Consider the following 19,479-nt stretch of genomic DNA (forward strand, 5'->3'; position numbering starts at 1 on the left):
TGTTCATATAAAAAAATAAAATCTAGAAAATAATGCTTTCAATTTTTCAAAAATATATAAATTTTGGAAATTTTTGTTTTTCCGAAAAAATTTCACATTGGCATTTTAAATTTTTTAAAAAGAAAAAATTGAAACAGCAGAAACGGAGAAAAACAGAAAAAACAAAAATAAACGAAAAAAACGTCACTGGGCCGGCCCAACAGGCACCCTGGGGGGTGCGGTGCCTGGTCCGCACCGACCAGGGTGGTGTATAGCACCTCCCACAGACCCAGCATTGATAACTCGTAAGCCCAGGGGGTAAAACGGAAAATGTGCACCCTTCTCTGAGCTCTGTCTATTTCCCCTCTCCCAAATCCAAAGCCAAAACCCCTCTCCCTCCCCTCCCCACCTCGCCCGCTCCGTACGGCCACCGGCGGCGGCGGCGGCGATGAGCGCGGTGAACCTGACCAACGTGGCGGTGCTCGACAACCCCACCTCTTTCGTCAACCCGTTCCAGTTCGAGATCTCCTACGAGTGCCTCGTCGCCCTCGAGGACGGTGCGTTCGCCTCCTTCACCTCCCTCCTAAATCGAACCTGTTTGTTGGTGTTGTTTTGCGTATTTCTCGGGAGCTCGTTTCGATTCTGCGATTTATCGTTAGGTTATTTCTCCCGATTCGGTTGCCTGATGATATACGAGGCCGCTGAAGCTGAAACAGGTGCGTCAGCCTGGGATAACGCGGGTTGTATTTCTAGGGTTTTAGGGTGGCGGCGGAGCAGTTTCATGACTCGATAGGGCTGAATAAGTTGCTTGGAATTGCGGAAGAGGGCGTGATTGGTTTGGACTACTTGTTGATTGGTGGTTCATTTTGATGACTGAATGAATGGATTATTAGATCAATTCCTCCAGCTCTGAGAATAAAACAGAGCTCTGAAAGCAAGGCAAGTTTTAGCAGGAAGTAGCACACATGGATGGAATAAACCACTCCTATCTGTTACCATGATACTTAGGGTACCAGTTACCTCTGGGAAATAGTTTTGGTCTCTTACAATGAATTTGTGTAGTATTGTCAAAGCTACAGCTCATTATACTGACCTGACATGAACTGGCATACAACTTAACTCGTTTCAGGAATAAGTGTTATAGCACCGGCGTGCGCTAAGTGTTTTTTTTTTTCCTTATGAATAGTAATTGTCTTCTTCACAACCGGCACTTATATTGTATTGAGGTGATATGCAATTCTGATGGACTCTCCTATTTGTATGCTTTTATCCTTCAGTTTAAGAATCATTTATTATAATTGATGATTGTTAGGCTGCTGGTGGATACAGTGCATAATAGGACTATGCTATCTAGATATTTGACTACTCTTCAGGTTCTTCCGGTCGAGTTCTCTAAAATAATGTGGTCTAGAAACTGCATATTATACCTGGCATGTGCATCTACGCCCCCAAGGAGATTGATTGGATACTGACATTTGATTACGTTCCTGCATAAAAGTCAATGGTTTATAGAATACTTACATGGGTTGTATTTATGCTTCATTGCTGTTTTCATTAGTGCTGTCCTCAGGAGGGAGCAACTCTTGATGATAGGATCATAATTGTTTTCTTATGTCGCTACTTTCTTATTGGGGCACCTTTTATGAGTCTGTCATACTATTTGGGCTCAAGACATAATTGTTGGCCAATTTTCTGAAACATTTCTTTCTCAAACCATCATGAGTTGGGTGCCACTGCAAATTATCAGTATGCTTTTATTGACCATTTTCCTACCAATTTCACATTGTTTTCACAATGAATTAACAAGTACAATCAGAATACCTTTTACCGTTATTGTCGAAGGAGCTTATCTAAAATAGCCTAGCTGGTTTCCTTGGTGGCTTGGTGTTCCTATTTTTGTTTGGTATGTGTTTATGCACGTGTTGGGCCAGTGAACATTTGCACTGCTGCTGATTGAAATTATAAGCTGCATCTACCCTTTAGTGAAAAGATGTGCAAAAGCTTTCTGCAGGTTCTCTAATAAAATAGCTGGTTTACATCTTGATAGTTTTACTTGATCTATTTAACTATTTAACTTATCAGTTGTTGGAAGTACTGTGGAAGTGCTAACATTGATTCTGTTGGCTGGCCTTTCAGATCTGGAGTGGAAGCTTATATATGTTGGATCAGCTGAAGATGAGAATTATGATCAGCAACTTGAGAGTGTGCTGGTTGGCCCTGTGAATGTCGGGACATACCGTTTTGTTCTGCAGGTAAAATAGGTCATATTATACTGATCTACGAGTTCACGATTAGCAATCACGGACTCTGATAAGAAAAATGCGGTTTCACAGCTGTGCAGAGATCTTCATGTTCATGTTGCAGTCAGCTGCTTTGCTCCTACCTGAGGTCTAAGTTTGCGACATGAGACTGATATATGTCTTTTCTGTTTTCAGGCTGACCCTCCGGATCCCTCAAAGATCCGGGAGGAAGACATAATTGGTGTTACAGTGCTCCTGTTGACTTGTTCGTACATGGGGCAGGAGTTCATCAGAGTAGGTTACTACGTGAACAATGACTATGATGATGAGCAACTCAGAGAAGAACCCCCAGCGAAGCTGCTGATTGACCGGGTGCAGAGAAATATTTTGACTGACAAGCCCCGAGTCACCAAGTTCCCCATCAACTTCCATCCTGAAACCAGCGCAGGACAGCAGCAAGAGCAGCCACAATCAGCTTTACCTGAAAACCAGGCAGGCGAAGGGGGCAAGCCCACCAACACGGATCCATGATCGGAGTTGAAAACTTGGAATGTCAAAATTTTGAGCTGCATGCCTACTAGGACAGTACTGCAAGTCCTGGGAGGCTGGGGTGGATATCTGAACTGTCTGTTCTGGGGCAGAAGCTGTGTGCACCACTAAACTAGAGTGATTTAATCAAAAGTTCGCATTGGTTAGTCAAGTGCCTGTAGTGGCTAGGTTCTGACGCGCTACTGAAATGTTGCATCCTTTTGTTAGCGATGAACTGTAAGATCTTCGTCCCGTAATCCGTCAAACCCTAGCTGTCTTGGATTATGTCTGCAATCGCAAGAACTTGTTAGATGACTTGGTTGTACATAACCATGTCCTGCTATAAATCAGAGATGCTCCTGTTAGCTGTGACTGGTGGTGTAGCCTAATTGCGGTTATGTGTGTTAGTTTATCAGAGCAGGTTGCTTGTGGTTGGAAGTCGTACTCTCTGGGATCCAAATGCGGCACGGACGTTTTGGCTCATAAGGAGTAGATGATCTTAAAACACCTATAACATGTTCAAAATATTTTTGAAAGGTACTTTTCTTTGCAGTAGCAAAAAAAGTATTTTACACAGGTAGCAACAAATGTATTTTTTCCATGAATTTTATATGTGGAAATAGAATATGTAGATATGCGCACAAGATATTTTCTTTTTATTTTATTTTATAATATGATTTTTAATGGAGTATCTAGTCCTATGAACCAAAGTGGATTTCTGCTACAAATGCGCTACACATGTGTGCACTAATAAAAAAAGACTTCTCTGTAGCTTGAAAAATTAAATTGTTCTAGCGATTAGTACTCAACTTCTGCACTCTGTTTATGATGTTTTTGCTTTATTTTGTCAAAGGTGCAAAACTAGATCCTATATGTGTTTACGAAGTTCTCTTTATGTATTTTTTTTTTCAAATGCCACGGTGACTTGAAACAAAATAGATAGAAAATTAACGTGTTACTAACTTGTACTGTAACAAAAAGAAGCTGATTCTTTTCGTCGAAACATAGTCCTGTGGGTGGGTGACACAAATCATCCAACCCAAACTCCCAAAGTATTGTTGTTCGAAAAAAAAAACTCCCATAGTAGTATTCCCAAACTAAAGTGGGGCAAATTATAAGTGCCCAACTACTATGGGCCCAAATGATCAAAATCCCCCCAATCCTTCCGTCCATCTTGTCTCGGTAGGGTTCTGCCCAGCCGCCGCCCGCTGCTCCCTGCCGCCGTGTCGCACCACTCCGACAGCGCCTCCCCTCTGCAGTCTCGCATCACTACGTCGCTGCCTCGCAGCCCCGTGTTTGCCGCCGACCAGCTCTGCTCCGACCAGCTGTTCTCCGCCTCCACCTAGCTCTGCTCTGCGCCGACCACCTCCCTGCACCTCTCCATATCCGCCTCCCGTCTGTCCCGCCGCCGTCCCCTGGCCCTCCCCCACCCCGGAGCTTTCTCTTAAGTTTCTCAACTTCGACATGTAAGAGGGTGCTCTCTGTTACAAATCACATATTCAGTGTAGTTCATGTATGGTTGGTGCCACGCTAGCATCGTTTCAACAGTTGGTAGTGAGATCTAAATTTCTTTCCATGATGTATGTGTTACGCCTTTCTGGAATTCTTCATATTCTGTGCAAATGGTTGAGCATGCCTTGGGAAAGCTATAGATACACTCATACACGAGGATCCAGATGATAATTGATGCATATATGTATACATTATCTCCTTAGTGCAACTTGATCTGTCTGTTGTCGCTAAGACTGCAGCCATGCGCTCTTCCTTGTTATGCAGAAATAGAAGGAATACTGCTGTACATATGCGTACTTATGCTTGGTTTTACACTGAGGCAGTTGCACTAAAAACAGTCCATACGGGCGTTAAACAACTGCTTATTTGACTTGTTCAAGTCATTATGACACCACATATTTATTGCAATTTCAGCATTTTTATTATTAGATGGTCTGCATGCTTCTCAGGGTTCGTTCTCCCTTCATGATTGCCATCTCCTCTGCCCTTGTGTGACTGCACGCACACACTCACCACAGAACATTCCTGCCACCTCAGGCAGCCGCCTCCCCGCGGTACCTGCTGGTATCCTAGCAGCACTCTGTCCACACCACCGCCCCAGATCCTCCTCTCCGGCCCATCTTTTGCTTCGCCGCTGCCTTAATAGTGGATTTGGTGATAACTAGTTACTAGAGAGATAAAGATGGGTTAAACATGAATTGGGAGCTCCTGATCATCTACTGTTATTCGTCTGAACCCTTCCTTGGACTGGAGTAATTTTGTCTTATACTGTTATTGCGATTTGTTTGTGGAGTTGATTCTTGTTGTCCTCCTGAAGAGTCCTTATAACTGAAAATTCAAATGCTTGCAGGACTGGGTCTAGGAAGCAGGAGCTCAACTCTAAGAAAAAGCTCGAGAAGAAGCTTAGCTTCTACTCAAGTAAGTGTACCCTTCCTGCTGAGGTTCATGATTTTTCTTCCATGTGCTCCTTCTGTGTAAGGTTTTTCTATGTTAGTTCTTGTGATCATGTACTAAATGTTCTGGATTATGCATTGTTGTGTGTTGAGCAACGCATTTTGAAAGCACTCAAGGCGATGGTAATTGTTTGTAATCATTCATATCACTTCTGCAGTATTCTTAAAGAGAATGCTATTATTGTTAGAAAATCATTTTCCTATAGCAGATAGCTGGTTAGTGCAATGGTGAATTGTTGCAGAACATTTATTGGTTCCTTTGGAATTGTACAAGGTTATATTTTTGGTAGATTTCAAAAGGCTCACTTTGCTTACCCATGTGTGTAACATTAGATTGTACATCGATTTTTCATGTCACCAAATGGACCCTGATAGTGATAGGTATTATACAGTATTTTAAGCAATTACCAATTTACTACACTTTTCTAGAAAATAACCAAACGCCTATCTATGCTAACCTTGATTCCTTGAGCTATTGCTTGTCTGCTAATATGCACAAGTCCCTTGCCTAGCGAATCAAGATGGGCAGTGCAAAGAGTTTCTTAATTTGCCTGAATATCTATGAATTGTGTTCATCCAGAAAATAAAAAAGACTGTCCACTTATTCCATGTGCTTGTTTACCATCATCAAAACCTGGTGTAAAGTGCAACATTATGTGGCCCTCCTGATGTATAATGCTGCATCTAGACATACATGGTCCAAAGTCCAAACTGCAACTGCTATAATAAAATCTGGTCTAAAATGCAGTTTACTCATACTACAATCTGTTATATTTTTTTACATATTATTGTACTTATCTAGTATCTTCATTTCTCGTAACTCATATGCACTTCAGGACCATCAACTTTCTCTACAATAATGTGTACAGGATATCGGCTTAGTTTGAGATATTGTACTGTAGATGCTGTTATGCGTTATGAATTATGATTGATGATTGATGATTGATTTTTTTTCATGTATGTATACTGCATTTTGTTTCTTCTACTTAGCCACCTTGAATGTATTTTGCAGAATACTATGACTTGTTTTGTTTGCCTCAACTTATAATGCAACTAATTGGACCTTTTGCTTGTCATTTCAGAAGTGAAAGATACGGTTACTTCCCTAAATGCTAAGAAGGCTATCAGTAAGGTACTTTGGTGCTTTTATGTTCAAAATCCTTTCCTTCATTAGCATAACATTCCTTTTTATCAGCTTTTGCATACATGTGCAATATCGTGACTTGTTTGTTCACTTGATAGTTTGGTTAAAACAAAAAATAAGCATTATTGTGCTTCCTTTGTACTGCCTACACTTGCCGGTTATTGACTTACAATGGCATTTATTATGTTTAATATGTTACTGTTGGCTGATGTTTCTGTGATGTTATATTATCTATTTCCGTATTCCAAGGATACTGTTATATTCAGTACGAATTATCGGGTCACATGCGTGGGAAGTTGTTCAATTGGACTTCATGTTGTGTTGGAGTTCATTAAGGATTTGCCCCTTGAATACTGGATCCTTCTAGAATGTTGGTTGAATCATTTAAGTATTGATTGAATAATGTGGAACGATGGCTTGATGATTTTGTCTGTTCTGTTGGCTTTCATATCTAGCCTAATCCAACTTGCTGTCAAACGATAGCAGTATTTGACCATAGCCCAGTTGAACCTGACATTGACGATTGTTCTCTGATTCCTATTTGCAAAATTCCTGCTCTTATTTGAAATCTGGAAACTGATAAAGTACTTACGTTTACCCCTCAGCAGTATTTGACCATAGCCCACTTGAACCTAACATACGTGTCATTCGCAAAAAAAAAAAAAAAAAAAAACCTAACATAGGTGATTGCTTTCTGGTTCATGTTTTTAAAATCCTAGCTCTTATTTGAAATCTGGAAACTGATAAATTACTTAAGTTGGGTCAGTTATCAGTACGTTCCCAACCCTGGTAACTTTTTCGCACTTTAGGAGTTCCTTCTTGTTTGACAAGGCCATGATGGTCACAACACATCATCCATCTCCAACAAGGTTGATACCTAGTTAACAAGATTCAGTTCTGAAATGTTAAAATAATGATAAGAGAGTGCAGAGTGCCAGAGTTCTCCTGGTCAGTTTACTCCATCTTTTGTTACCAGAAGTATGTTGCCTCACTTATCCAGTTCTTTTAACCAACAATGATTGACATGCACGTCCAAGCAACATGTACAATTTATTAAAAAATAGAACAAAGGGTACCATCCTGACTTTTATTCAAGTGGGTGAACCCTTGGAACCCGGTGGGAGGTTTCACAACTGTGAGTGTACCTACAATTTCATCCCAGGAGACTTCTAGCATGTCCTCGTCAACAAGCTAACACTGAATCAGATGTGCCAGCCAGCGTGTGGCATGGCAATAGAAAACTTATGGTATTGTGGTGTCATTCACATGTGGAATCTTAATTATGTTAGTTTTCTCCAGTTTAGCCACAGGACAATTCACAGAGGCCAAGATCAGTATGATTGCTTAAACTCACACCTTTCTTTAGCATAAGCCAATAATAGTTACATGGACCATGTGTCAGCAAGACAACACAGTTACGTGTAGTAGTCATGAAAACTTGAAAAGCCAAGCCACGATATAAGCTATAGACTCGGTGAAGCCAGTATACCAAGCTAGGCCATTTGCAAAACAAAACAAAAAAAAAAACAAAGTTATCTACATGGGTGTAGCTTGTTTAGGTACTCAATTGTAAGAGCATCTCCAGCCGTTGGGGCTCCCCAGGCCGAAATCTGGCGCTATTTAGCGCCGGATGGATGTAATTTTTGGCCTGGGGATCCCATTTTCCCAGCGGCGAGCCCAGGATGGATGAATTTTTTTGACAAATAACAGCGAATTCAGACAAAACAAGGCGAAATTCGTTCAAACATAAGCGAAATTTAAAAATATTTAACTTATATAGGCGAGCTCGTACATATATAGGCTGAATTCGTACATATATTTGAATTCGGCCAGATGGAAACATGAACAAAAATTGAAAAACGGCGTGCCGAAACAGCGCCGCCGGCGGCATCCCAAGGGGGGGGGGGAGTTGCCGGCCTCGATGTGCGCGAGCACATGGGCGAGCGTGTGGCCCGGCGCACCCCACTAGCGGCGGCGGCCGGCGGCGTTGTTACACGCTGGAGGAGGGGGAGGACCGTCGTACGCTGCGAGTTCCCGTTCGTGCCGGAGACGGAAGAACTCGTTCCAGGTGGCGTAGTTGTCGGCGAGGTACCGCTCCTCCGCGCGCTGCTCCTCGGTGAGGGTGACCCGCACAGCGTCGATAGCGGCGTCGAGGAGATGGGGGCGTGATTGGGCCGTTTTTGTCCATCCGGATGAAAAAAGGCGTCCTGGGGGCCTCGTCTGGGAGACGGCTGGAGATGCTCACAGAGGCTCTAAAATTTGGCGCTGTAAAAGTTGTTTGCAGCGCGCTTGAACCGGATACAGCGCGCAGCGCCGGCGCAAGCTTCACCAGAGGCTCTATTTTACAGCGCAATCAAGAAGCTAAAAATAACCCTTCACCAGAGGCTGTAAAATAGAGCTCCACAAACAAAAAAATCAACATACATACAACCAACAAGATCAAACAGCCACAAATAAATCTGAAAAAATCAACTAAATTACGGGTGGCTTATCCATGTAGCTAGCAATTGATCTAGCTAGCAAGTTAGCAATCGAATTCCCATGCGCGCTTGGCCACAGCAATCAAAATCGAATCCGTGCGTGCGCAGCCGGCGGAACTCGCAGCGCGGCCGCGCAGCAATCAATTCCATGCGTGCGGGTTGCCAGCGGAGCTCAAAGCGCGGCGGCCACAACAATTAATTCCATGCGTGCAGCGGCCGGCGGAGCTCACAGCGCAGCGCGGCGGCCGGCGGAGCTCACAGCACAGCGTAGCGCGGCGGCCGGCGGGGCTCACAGCACAGCGCAGCGGCCGGCGGAGCTCGCAGCGTGGCGGCCGGCGGATCTGGCAGCACGGCGGCCGGCGGGATCTCACAGCACAACGCAGCGCGGTGGCCGGCGGAGCTCAGTCGAAGCGCGAGAGACATTTCAGAGCCATTTTTTTTCGCGCGGTGGGAAGGATCGGAGTGCCAGTTTACAGCGCGCGCTAGCCGGCGCACCAGATATACTGCTTTCGATAGCGCAAACTACCGCGCGACCTATTTTGCAGCGCCTGCTGGAGGAAGAAAAACTTGTCCCGGCGCTGTATAATGACGGTTATTTTAGCGCGGCGCTATTTTAGAGCCTCTGTTGGAGATGCTCTAACATATTGAATAGTGAATGCTAGATGGATACAAGGTCATCCGTAGTTGGGAATGTGTAAATCTTTTTACCACAATTTCGGCTGCTGGTGTCTCTTGTTACAAAAAAAAAATGCACGGTCAATTACCAAAAAAATGGTTTTGAGTTTTGACTGCTAATTTGCCTCCAATATTTCCCCAGCTGTATATCTTCTGTATCCGCTACCCTTGTGTCCTTAGTTGTGCACATTTGATGCATGTAGCTAGTTACTGGTTTGCTATTGTGTAGTACTACCTAACAAGCAAATGTATTTGTGGGTGTTCAAAAAGGGCATTTTTTCCTTGTCAAAGCTGGACAACAAAAATGTCTCTTGATATGAAGCTTTCCTACCGGCAGTTTTTCTTGTTTTTGTTACTGCTGACTGCTTGATACCATATATGCTGTAGTTGGCCTGCTATAGAGGAAATTTACATGCAGTTGTCAAACTCTGGCTCATTTTGAGTTCCATGTCTGCAGAAAAAGAAACAGAGGAGCCGTCAGAAGAAATTGAAAGCATATGATTTCTCAGAACTTTCTGAGTTCCTTCCTGAAACAGCTAGCTCACAGAAGCAGACTGAAGTAAAGCTGAACTGCAAATCAAAGCAGGCTTTAGTGTAATTCTCACTTGACATCTCTGTCCTCCAGTTTTCTTTGCTCTTTGCATCGTTAGTTTCAATACCTGCTTTGTTTTTCAGGCAACGGGAATCTGCTCAACTGAACGCTGTACTGAACAATCCTCAGTTCCAGCTAGACCCATTTGCGGCAATTCATCAGCATCTGGTATTAACACAACCACCTTCATCCATGAAAGAAGACGACTCTGTAAAGACTGGGAAGAAATCTAGGAAGGACAAGAAAAGGAAGAAAAAGAAGAACAGCGCTTTGCCAACCACTGAGTCAATGGATATCTGATATCACCAACTAACTATCTAATGAAATGAATGCAGTTATTTCGTAATTTTGGTTTGTAGGTGACCTTTGTCACGTGTGAGCTTGAAGTTGTCAAATTTTGATACCGGTGTCAGTTTTCTCTGCCAGAATTTCCATAGGGCTGTTTCTCGAAAAAAGAACTACCAGATTGCATGTAAACATCACTCTTAGCTCATTGTATAGGTGTTGCTCATGCGATTCCATTTCACCGTGTTCTATCAGATGCTATAAATCACTGAACATTACTGGACAAGCTTCTCATTTTGTTGCGGTATTGTCGACTTTGTGGATATGGACATGGTGCCTCCCAAGGCATTGGGATTGTCATCGATCTGCAATCGGGAGCTTGCATAATTATAAATTTGTCCCTTTGCAGCTCTTAATTTCACATGTAGCTTTTTAGAAAACTTTTCAGCCACCTCCATGTTGTGCTAATCGTGGTAGAGCTCCAATAGACTATACGGCGTGGCCTTTTGCGTCCAGGTGCCCAAAAAACTGCATGTCGTCGACAACAGTTTTCTAGAGGCCGTAAAATCGGGCGCCGGTGGCCAGCTGCAACACTCACAGACACACACATGAGTCAACTATGAAAATCAATATATGAATCAAATGTCCTTCACAAAATCATGACACGCATCAAATTAAGGATCATAGCTTCATCATCATAGTATAGTTCAAATCAAACTAGATCACAAACACATCAACAATGCATATGGCATTCATGCCTCATCTTGTCAATTGGTTGCATCATTTTGCGCGTCATCTTCATTAGGAACAGCGGAGCCAAAGGTCCAAAGCTGCCACTCGTGTGGGGAATGAGAGCCATCATAGAAGCCATGAATCCACCCATTGGTGCTCCCATACCACCCATTGGAGTTCCCATGCTTCCAATACTGCCCATGCCACCAATTGGAGCTTTGATGCCTCTCATGCCACCCATTGGTGATCCAAAGCCACCCATGCCTCACATAGTTGCACTCATGCCACGCATTGGAGAGTTCCCATGCCTCCCATTGGTGCACTCATGCCTCCATTGGTGCTCCCATGACTTCCATGAATCCTCCCACCATCTGTTTTTAGCCAACACTTCATCCCCACAAAGGTTGATATATTCCTTTTGCTTCCCATCGAGGTTGGTTGTGTCCTCATGAAAAGATTTTCTCATGCTCGACTTGATGGTGGGCTTCTTCCATGGCCACCTTCCTCTCCTCCACCGCTGCCAACCTCTCCTCGGCCGCGACCCACCTCTCCTCAGCAGCCAACCATCTCTCCTCGGTCAACCGACCCACATCTACCTCTGTCCTCCTCGCAATCTTCCTTTCCTCGGCCATCTCCTTTCTTGCATTGACAATAGCTTCCAATGACTTCTTGATGTCATTGTCTCCGGCCTTGTTTCCCTTTTCTTTCACTTGCTTCCTTCTAGCGGGCCTTTTGGTTTTAGCAATGGAGTTGGGAGTGGGGCTTCTATTGCCCTCATCGCTTGATGCTTCTTCATCATCAAGGTTGATTGTTGCGTCAGCTGGAGCAGCGTTTTGGCTCTCCTGAGCCCTAAAAAAACCATTTTTGGGCGCCGCTGTAAAATTTGGATATGCTTAGCGTCGTTGAATATTAAAGACACGTGTTGGGTAGCTCTACGCTAGAAGTTTACCAAATGTGCCTAACTTTTCCGAATCGAAGGTTAAATGTGTGTCTCATCTTATTAATTAAGAAAATAATTATCTGATTAATTAGCTTGAGATCTGGTAAAAACCGTCACAAAACCATCGTGACCATCACGAAACATGGTTTACTCAAGGGAACTCACAACCAATCTAGCTACCAAAAGCCACACACCCATCAGTAAAATATGATTCGCCATCAAGATTGTCCACCGGTGCCACCGCCATCACTCTTCAAGCATGTGCCTCTGATTTTATTGAAGAAAACCTCGGCATGGTGGCCCGATGAAGCCCACGCCGACCATGCCAAACGATGGACCTTTCACGTAGAAGTACCCGAGGTTTCGATTCTGAAGACAAGCTCCGAAGAGGAGATATGCAGGATGAAGATCTTCACACCAAACCACCGAATGTTGGTCACTGTCGCTCGACAAACACAGATGACAACAGATCCGATTTCGCAGCCGCAACACCAAGACCTATCGAACACGACGAAACAAGCGCCGACTACTAATGTCTTGTTGCGACCAAACCGTAACTCTCTGTTGTTGTCGTTTGATGTCTACGCACGCTTCTATTCCTGTAGATAGTGTTGGGCCTCCAAGAGCAGAGGTTTGTAGAACAGCAGCAAGTTTCCCTTAAGTGAATCACCCAAGGTTTATCGAACTCAGGGAGGTAGAGGACAAAGATATCCCTCTCAAGCAACCCTGCAATCACGATACAAGAAGTCTCTTGTGTCCCCAACACACCTAATACACTTGTCAGATGTATAGGTGCACTAGTTCGGCGAAGAGATAGTGAAATACAAGTGATATGAATGAATATGAGCAGTAGTAACGACGCCAGAAAATAGCTTGCTGGCGTGCAGTTGATGGTAGTAATACTGCAGGAAGTAAAGATGCAGTAAAACACTAAATAAGCGATGATTGCAGTATTTGGAAACAAGGCCTAGGGATCATATTTTCACTAGTGGACACTCTCAACATTGATCACATAATAAAACCACTCTACACTCTCTTGTTGGATGACAAACACCATTAATTGTGTAGGGCTACAAGAACACCTCAATGCCGGAGTTAACAAGCTCCACAACATCCGATGTTCATATTTAAATAACCTTAGAGTGCATGATAGACCATTGCAATTATACCGAGTACTAACATAGCATGCACACTGTCACCATCAGGCTATGAAAGGAGGAATAGATCGCATCAATACTATCATAGTAATAGTTAACTTCATAATCTACAAGAGATCACAATCATAACCTATGCCAAGTACTACATGATGCACACACTATCACCATTACATCATGGAGGAGGAATAGAGTACTTTAATAACATCACTAGAGTAGCACATAGATTAATAGTGATACAAAGCTCATCATATGAATCTCAATCATGTAAGACAGCTCATGAGATCATTGTATTGAAGTACATGGAAGAGAGATTAACCACATAGCTACCGGTACAGCCCTTAGCCTCGAGGGAGAACTACTCCCTCCTCATGGGAGACAGCAGCGGTGATGAAGATGGCGGTGGTGTCGATGGAGATGTCTTCCGGGGGCACTTCCCCGTCCCGGCGGCGTGCCGGAACAGAGACTTCTGTCCCCCAGATCTTGGCTTCGCGATGGCGGCGGCTCTGGAAGGTTTCTCGTACCGTGGCTTATTCCCCCCGAAGTTTTAGGTCAGGACGGCTTAAATAGGCGAAGAGTTGGAGTCGGAGGGGGTCTGGAGGCTCCACACAACAGGGGGGCGCGCCCCCCCCTCTTGGCCGCGCCGCCACCATGTGTGGTGGCCCTGGGCCTCCCCTCTGGTCCCTCTTCAGTGTTCTGGAAGATTCGTGGAATTATAAGATCGTGGGCCTTGATTTCGTCCAATTTCGAGAATATTTCCTTACTAGGATTTCTGAAACAAAAAACAGCAGAAAACAGGAACTGGCACTTCGGCATCTCGTTAATAGGTTAGTTCCGGAAAATGCATAAATATGACATATAATGTGTATAAAACATGTGAGTATCATCATAAAAGTAGCATGGAACATAAGAAATTATAGATACGTTTGAGACGTATCATCGTTGTCGTGCAAGCCACCGATGTTGGTTTGCTTCTGCAAAGTTTGTGTTTCGCGTTGATGCAACCACTGCCTTGGATGTTGCGTAGCACATTACTAATATTGTACTCCTACGCGCATGTACAATAGATTATATTTTGGATGAGTTGGAGGAGAGAGAAGTAAATGGACTCTCATGCAAAGACCAGCTCTAGCACATTCTTCTAAGCTCCTTCTGAGAGTGAATGGTGGGCCATAAAAGGGTGTCAAAAATTTATCTAAATTCAGATGTATCTAAACACTTTTTAGTGTATAAATAAATTCAAATTTAGATAAATCTTCAATATTTTTTTATGACCAAAGATAATACTTCTATATCTTCTATTATACATATTGACTGTAAAGTTTTTTTTTTGAAACATCACTTTATATAAAAAAGAGCAAGCAAGGCGCCTCATTAAAAACCTTCCAGTCCCCTTCGGTACCCTGGTAAGGAAAAGAGTGCGTAAGAAACTTGCTGCTCACACAATAGTTACATCGTTTGCCAAAACGGCTACAAGGAAATCAGGAGGATCGTCATGCCAAACAGTTGATATATCCCCAGTAGGATGTCTAGCTAGATTGTGAGCTGCCATATTGGCCTCCCTCAGGGTATGATGGAACAACACATGGGTAAAACTACGACAAAGTGAAGTGCAATCTTCATATATCGCCGCAGCTGCTCCAAGAAAATTCCCGCCATCATTCATAATATCAATGACTTCCATGCAGTCGGAACTTACTTCAGTCCTATTGCGCCCCACCTGTGTAGCTAAGATAAGACCGTCCCGAAGGGCTCTCGCTTCAGCTGTTGATGCATCAGCCACGAACGGTAAAACACAACAGCTAGCAGCGATAAACCTCCCTGTATCATCCCGAATAATAGCACCAGTACTCCCCGACCGCGAATCCACACAAAAGCCTGCATCAACATTCAACTTCACATAATCTTCTCGAGGTTTGACCCATCCATACCTATCAATGCCGCTCTTCTTTTTACGTGCTCTAGAATAGTTAAGTGTCAGTGTTAAGATGGCCTGAGCAGTTCTCTGTGGAGTCTGGATGGTTTCACCACGAGTCACTTGTCTCCGCTCCCACCAGATATACCACACCGCGACAGCTAGAAGATCATTCCTTAGCAGTTCAAATGTGAGAGGAGCAATAGCTTGCTTATCACGCAACAAAGCTTCCAGAGCTGCCCCACCGGTATTCTCTAAAGCACACACATGTGATATAAACTCCCCCATCCCCAAGGAGTTCCAGATTTCCGCCACTCTTGGGCAACAGAAGTATGCACGCCTAATACTTTCGCAATCCAACTGACAGAGAGTGCATTGAGAGCTTGTCAACATATGTATATTCGCTAGAACCCCATTACATGGAATAGCACCAAGTAAGGACCTCCAGAGATGGATTTTAATTTTGGCCGGGACATTAAGCGACCACACTGTCTTCCACACCGGCAAGTTTGCCGAGGTCCCAAATCCACTCGTTCTCCTCAATTTATTTCCATGTTGATGTTCCCATTCCAGGTGATAACAAGACTTCACAGAAAAAATCCAGATTTTGTAAAATGCCAGGACACAAAATCTCCCATCCTGCTCCTTGCCAGAGGAATATTACGAATTCTCTGAATGTCAATTGGCCAGAATAGATCATTCAGCGCCTCTTCATCCCATCCCTCTGTTTCATCATCAATAAGGTCAGGAACTCTTGAGTACACAATATTACCTCGACGAGTGGCAACTCTCCTACTTGGACTAGAAGGGATCCAGGGGTCATTCCAGATATCAATATGAGATCCATCTCCAACTCTCCATATATGACCTCTTTTGAAAGATTGAATTCCCGCCCAAATACTCTGCCACGTGTAAGAACTCCCCTTCTTCAATTGACAGTTTAGAATATCATCATCAGGAAAATATTTTGCTTTTAAGATCGTAGCACATAAAGAGTCAGGTTCTGAGATTATCCTCCATGCATGTTTTGCCAACATAGCAATATTAAAACAATGTAAATCCCTAAAACCCATACCTCCTTGATTTTTTGGCATACACATCTTCCACCACGCAAACCAGTGCATGTGTTTCTGTTGGTCATCATCTCCCCACCAGAACTGGGACATTGCAGTTATTATCCCTTTAATGATCTGCTTAGGTAGCTTGAAAACCGACATAGCATATGCAGGTATGGCTTGAATAACGGCTTTTAGTAGTGCCTCCTTACCTCCGAAGGACATATTCTTCTCTTTCCATCCACTCAGGAGTTTACATATTCTATCAATCAAATGTTGAAAGCAGTTTGATCTATCCACTCCCACAAGAGGTGGCAACCCAAGATACTTGTCTGTGATTGCCTCAGTCATAATATTTAGGATAGAGCACACCTCCACCCTGGTATCAACAACAGTGCATGGGCTAAAAAAGATACTCGATTTGGCTTCACTCACCAGCTGCCCCGAAGCATTACAGTAATCATTCAACACTCTCTTCAGACATTCAGCATTAGGTGCATCAGCTCTCATAAGAATCAGCGAATCATCTGCAAACAGAAGATGTGATACAGCAGGAGCCTCTCTACAGACTCTGACTCCCAAAATATTACCCTCGTTCTCTTCAAATTTAATTAGGCTTGACAAACCTTCAGCACAAAGAAGAAAAAGATATGGTGAGAGAGGATCACCTTGGCGCAGCCCCCTTGTTGGGTAAATAAACTCTGAGAGATCATTGTTCAAACGGACTTGGTATCTAACAGAGGAGACACAAGACATAATAAGATCAACCGAACCAATGTCAAAACCAAGCCGGATCATAATTTTTTGGAGGAAAGCCCACTCCACTCTATCATAGGCCTTATGCATGTCTAGTTTCACAGCACATGTACCGAATTTTCCTGCCTTCTTATTTTTGATTGCATGGTTACTCTCATATGCTACAAGGACATTGTCCGTGATTAGTCTCCCCGGGACAAAAGCACTTTGAGTAGTAGAAATAATATCTGGAAGGAGGAATTTCAGCTGATGTGCAATTAGTTTCGAAATAACTTTATACACCACATTACACAAACTGATGGGGCGGAACTGTATAATCAATTCTGGGCTTTCCACTTTTGGAATTAACACGATTATTGTATTGTTCCAGCCCTCTGGTATAGTCTTCGAATTCACTGAACCTCGTCAGTCAAATCCTCCCCAATTATATGCCAAAATCTTTTATAAAAAATTGCATGCAGTCCGTCCGGCCCAGGTGCCTTCATATCACCTATACTGAATAGGGCTTTTCTCACTTCTTCTCTACTAAAAGGAGCCAGCAACTTCGCGTTCATTTCATGTGTGACACACGGTACCACCTTATCTAGTACAGCTTGGTTCGGTTCCTGCACTTCCGCCGTAAAGAGATGCTGAAAATAGTTAGATGCCAAATCGAGTAGTTGACCTTGATCATCAATAATGTCCCCAGTATCAGTTTTCAATTGATTAATATGGTTTCGTTTCCTTCTTGCTGAAGCAGACCGGTGAAAGAAAGCCGTGTTTTGATCGCCATGCTTCAGCCAATTAACCCGACCCCTTTGTATCCAATATAAAACTTCTTGCTCTAATAAGTTTTCTATTTGAAGCTGTATATCTCTCTGTTTGGATACTGACTCATCTGACAACGGCCCTGAAAGAATTTTATTCAACTCTGTTTGCAACTCACGGAGTCTCTTTCTCGGTCCCTTAAGCACATTCCTGTTCCAATTATGTAAAGCTTCATGGACTTCCTTAGTATGATCACACAGAGAGGCCTCCGCATGCATTTCCTTGGCTCGGTTCCAAGCTGTTTGTATAATTGTTTCAACTAAATTTTCACATAACCATCTTGCTTCGAAACTCATAGGTGGTTTGGTAACCGGCCTTTGCATACTCGCAAGTCTCTCCGTATCCACCAGAATAGGGCGATGATCATCAAAGTTTTCATTTACCACCCCCGCCAAAGGAAACAACACTGACCATCTGGAATTACATACACCACGATCTAATCTTTCTCTGATTTGCCCTCTTCTCCAAGTAAAAATATCTCCTTCATAGCCCATATCTTCCAAATTACACTCATTCAAAATATCCCTAAACCCCTGCATACATCGTTGGGGTCGCATAGCACCCCCTTCCTTCTCGGCTGAATACAAGATCTCATTGAAATCACAAATACAATCCAGGGTAGGTCAATTGCAGTGTATAGAGACCTCAGGTAGTCCCAAGATAGGTGCTTACGATCACTGCTCGGCTCTCCATAGAAACCTGTTAAACGCCAGCCTGCCACCTCGCTCTCATCAATGCGAATATCAATGAAATTATTATCAACCTCCTTCGATGTAACAGTAATGTCTCTGTTCCAGACATCACCAGACCACCACTTCTCCCATCACTTTCCGCCACCAGAACTTCATCAAAAAGGAGCCTTTTCCTCAGATTTTCTGCCTTTGCTTTACACAGATGTGTTTCAGACAGAAACAACACATCCGGTTTTATTCGCGCCTGGATCCCCAGGAGCGCACGAACTGCCGAGGACTTACGCATTCCTCGATAGTTCCAACTTAAGAGTTTCATTGCGATCGGACAGACCCCTTACTGGAGTCTGCCGATCCTCTAGAGTTGTTTGAGCTCACATCGTCCTTCTTCGGTCTCTTTGATCTGTCCTTCTCCACTCCTTCTATTGCACCTGGCTCAATCGGTGGATTATTATCCAAGACCATTGCATTAGGATCCCCAGTCTGACCCGCCGCATGTGGTAAAGCACCACTAGCCTCTCTGATAAGGGGTGGCCCGATCTTCTCGGTAAGCAACGGTGGTGATGATGATCACGGGGTGATTGCAGCGGAGGTAACTTGGATGAAGTGGATGAGAACTTGTATGACGCAACGAGATCTCTCGATTGGTCCCTGTCGCCAATGCAACAACTCTCAACCCTGCAAGATATTCGCAACTCCACACACTTGCGCACGTATCCGCCGACCACGAAGCGGTAAGTTGCAACCGTCTAATTCCCAATGGAACAGCAGATCACACAAGACTTTTCAGATCTACATAATATCAAGCAATATGGTGTAGGGAATTCAATAGTTTTGCAGAGCAAACAACTAAGAACTAGGGTTTATCTTCAACATGGTCTAAAGCAGCTAGGGGGGCGTCCTGGGCACTTATATAGGCGTCCGGGACGACCTCAGGTCGAAAAAGTACGAAAATAACCGACCCAGAATAGATCTGGTCGAGACAGACTCGGACACGGCCCGTCTGGGGGCCGGTCGATCGGGCCTGGGACCGGGCTGGCCGG

At 43.8% G+C, this 19,479-nt stretch overlaps 2 protein-coding genes across 2 annotated transcripts; both read left to right on the forward strand.

Annotated features, from left to right (window-relative positions):
• Positions 1–418: 418 nt before the first annotated feature.
• On the forward strand, positions 419–2,823 carry LOC124666908 (histone chaperone ASF1B-like). Its single transcript, XM_047204239.1, has 3 exons — positions 419–536; positions 2,116–2,231; positions 2,415–2,823. The coding sequence occupies exons 1-3, from the start codon at positions 428–430 to the stop codon at positions 2,748–2,750; spliced, it is 561 nt and encodes a 186-aa protein (XP_047060195.1). The 5' UTR covers positions 419–427; the 3' UTR covers positions 2,751–2,823.
• Positions 2,824–4,034: 1,211 nt separating this feature from the next.
• Positions 4,035–10,583, forward strand: LOC124665973. The gene is made up of 5 exons (XM_047203332.1): positions 4,035–4,213; positions 5,110–5,177; positions 6,295–6,344; positions 9,969–10,105; positions 10,187–10,583. Coding segments are annotated over exons 1-5 (474 nt in total). The 5' UTR covers positions 4,035–4,211; the 3' UTR covers positions 10,404–10,583.
• Positions 10,584–19,479: the final 8,896 nt, after the last annotated feature.

This window comes from Lolium rigidum, chromosome 6 (genome assembly GCF_022539505.1).
Source record: "Lolium rigidum isolate FL_2022 chromosome 6, APGP_CSIRO_Lrig_0.1, whole genome shotgun sequence".
NCBI classification, from domain to species: domain Eukaryota; kingdom Viridiplantae; phylum Streptophyta; class Magnoliopsida; order Poales; family Poaceae; genus Lolium; species Lolium rigidum.